We start from the raw sequence: 3105 nt of genomic DNA, 5'->3' as shown, positions 1-3105 counted from the left end.
TGCCTGAAAGGAGGTGTGGGGAGCTGGGGGTTGGCCTCTTCTCACAGGTAACTAGCGATGGGGCTACATGGAATGGCTTCAAGTTGCACCAGGGGAGGTTCAGGCTGGCAATGAGGAGACATTTCTGCTCAGAAAGAGCAGTCAGGCACTGGGACGGGTTGCCCAGGGAGGTGGTGGAGTCACCGTCCCTGGGAGTGCTTAAGGAGAGGCTGGACGTGGTGCTTGGGGACATGGTTTAGTGGTGACACTGGTGGTAGGGGTGGTTGGACCAGGTGAGTTTGCAGATTTTGTCTAATCTCAGTGAATGTGAGTCTACGGGTGGGAGGGGCTGGGCACTCCAGAGGACTACAACTCCCAGCATGCCTTTGCGGGCGCACACGCGCGCAGTGCCCCTCCGGCGGCGGTGGCGGCGGGCGGCTGGGGGAAGTCCGGGCTGCCGCCGGGTGAGGGGAGCGGAAGGGGCGCGGCGCGGGGCGGGCGGTAGCGGCGGCTCCTGGCGGTAGCGGGGCGGTCGCCATGACGGACCGGTACACCATCCACAGCCAGCTGGAGCACCTGCAGTCCAAGTACATCGGCACCGGGCATGCCGACACCACCAAGTGGGAGTGGCTGGTCAACCAGCACCGCGACTCCTACTGCTCCTACATGGGCCACTTCGACCTGCTCAACTACTTCGCCATCGCCGAGAACGAGAGCAAGGCGCGGGTCCGCTTCAACCTGATGGAGAAGATGCTGCAGCCCTGCGGGCCGCCCGCCGACAAGCCCGACGAGTCCTAGCCCGGCACCGAGCCCCCCGACCACAGCCAGCCCCGCCTGCCCTGCTTCGCCTGGAGGTGTTGGAACAACGCCTGCGCCCCGATGGTTCCTCTCCGTTGCAGACTGTTCAATTCCTCTCTCTCTTTTATAAAAAAATACATTTCAGTGGGCACTTGTCTCGTTTGGTAATGTGCTAGTAACAGCGCGTGGTTCTGAAAGGCACGGTGTTACTCGATGTTAAGCTGTTCGGTACTTCTTGTCTGGAGTGACAGCAACAACTTTAACAGATAGTGTCTTCCCAGCCTCGCCATTTGGTGCTTGCCCACCAGGCCTGCATTTTGGGGAGGGAAGGGAGGAAGCGCGTGGCCTATAAAAGGGTTTGATCTGTTGGTAGCCTTTGGGGTGATCTGTGATGCAGTGTACGTCCATTGCTCCAAGGCCATAAAACTCAAATGTGACTTTGTATGCTGTTTTTTTTGTCTCACCTTCTCATCTGTACATTGCATTTTCCAAATCTTGATCCTCTCTGTTCCAGCTAATTTTTTACTAACCAATGTTTATACCAATCTAATTAAAAAAATTTCTACAATTCACTGTGTGAGTAACAACGTGGGGTTGGGCACTGTGGGTGTGAAATGGGTGATATGGAGGCTAGGGAAAAGCTAAACCATTTTGCCAAATGACATACACAAATTTTTCTTTCCTTCCAATGAGAAAAATAAGGGTTATTCATTATTACTTTGAAGTAGAATGCCTAGAAATTCCAGTAATGTTGAGGTGACAATGTCAGATCAGACTACAAATAGAGCTGATGTTGGTTTAGATTTGTCACCCAAAATAGGCTGTCTCTTCATTCATAAATCTTGAGTTCTACTGGAAAACCTGACAGAAAAACTTAGAGGTTATATTCAGACTGTGCAAGTTTACCGTGGCATTTTCTTAAGATCCGTGATCTCTTCCAAATAATGAACTTAAACTCTTTACACAGATGTACAAAATAAGCTATTAAAGATAATGGAGTAATGTAAGAAAAAGTGCTTAAGTTCCTGCAGTCATATTCAAGGCAATACATCCATTTTCTGAAGATTTCAGCTTTTTTTTTTTTTTTTTCTTTTTTTTTTCTTTTTCCCCCCAGTTTTGTCACACATACTAAGATGAGGACAAGGGTGAAATGGTCCTAAATAAATACAGCCTGCAAGATTTGTGGGGAACTACCGCAGTTTGCCAGAAATTAATTTCTAGAAATAATCTGTAGAAAACTAATCTTTTGCACTTCTTAGTGTAATTAATCTTTAAAATTGGTATCCTTGGGAGACTTACCAATGTGGTACTTCAAAGCTGACTTAAGAGAACGGTTTGAAATACATGTGCAAGCTGGTGCAGGTAATTCGAAGAGCATCTGTTCCTTAAAAACTGAGTAATACGGCTGAAAGATTTTCCTTAGATAAGTTCAGGCACTTAAAAGTACATACGCAATGCAGTCTTGCAGATGTTGAGCAAAATTCATACTTAAATCAAGCAGGTTTCTTGTTACTTTTCTTAATTAACTCTTCTACAACCAAATCTTAGAAACTTGCTTTTTCTAAGCAAAGACAAATAAATAACATACAAATATGTTGTCTAAACAAATAGACAACATACTCAGTGGAAAAGGGTGCCATGGCTGCTGTTCCTCTTCATTGCCATACATACACTACAGCTCTCGTGGCAGGGAGGGGGTGAGGAGAACAAAATCTTGAGCCTCAGAGCAGAGACTAAGGATAGAGTTAGCATGTGGAGGCTGTTTTAATGGGATGGAAAATGGAAGTGCAGCGTTGTATAAAGACAAGTCTTTAGTCTCTTATACAGAAGGAAAACAGAAACTATGCAACTTAATCCACTTTGCATCAATTAGAACTAAAGATATTTTCAAGAAGAACTCTTAGTATAAACTGCTAATGGTTAGCTCCACCCATGATATTCTCAGTACTCATAGTACATTTTAAAATGTGAGCATCAAGTGTAGGACACGTGCGTAGGGATTAACACCCCCTTGCAGGCCATCTTTTCATTATAAAGGCCAAACAGCCTTCAAGGAAAAAGTCCAACCTACATACATGGTGAGTTACTTTGTTGGATCTGCTGCGTATGTTCTCAGTAAAGCTTGTGGCTCTCTTAGTGCAGCTAGAAAAGGTTTTTAGAGAGTCTGTACTAAGTTCTGGTTATGCAACATTACAAACACTTTCTTAAGAAATGCAGAAAACTGAAGGGAAGTTAGTATTTCTAAGGATTCAAGTCAATCTTGAATTAAATTTGGAGATGCTAAAAAGTGTATTTCTGGTCTTTGGCACTATTCCTCAACCTCAACAC

The 3105-nt window shown here is 45.5% G+C and overlaps 1 protein-coding gene across 1 annotated transcript; it reads left to right on the top strand.

Annotated features, from left to right (window-relative positions):
- The first annotated feature begins 476 nt into the window (after nucleotides 1–476).
- On the top strand, nucleotides 477–1345 carry SF3B5 (splicing factor 3b subunit 5). The gene has a single exon (XM_032184682.1). The coding sequence runs from the start codon at nucleotides 517–519 to the stop codon at nucleotides 775–777; it is 261 nt and encodes an 86-aa protein (XP_032040573.1). The 5' UTR covers nucleotides 477–516; the 3' UTR covers nucleotides 778–1345.
- Nucleotides 1346–3105: the final 1760 nt, after the last annotated feature.

Source organism: Aythya fuligula, chromosome 3 (genome assembly GCF_009819795.1).
Source record: "Aythya fuligula isolate bAytFul2 chromosome 3, bAytFul2.pri, whole genome shotgun sequence".
Lineage (NCBI taxonomy): Eukaryota > Metazoa > Chordata > Aves > Anseriformes > Anatidae > Aythya > Aythya fuligula.
The sequence above is the reverse complement of the archived record's forward strand: the minus strand, read 5'-3'. Positions and strand labels throughout refer to the sequence as shown.

Coding starts and splice junctions, on each gene's coding strand:
- SF3B5 (XM_032184682.1), top strand. CDS start 517: ATGACGGACCGGTACACCATCCACAGCCAGCTGGAGCACCTGCAGTCC.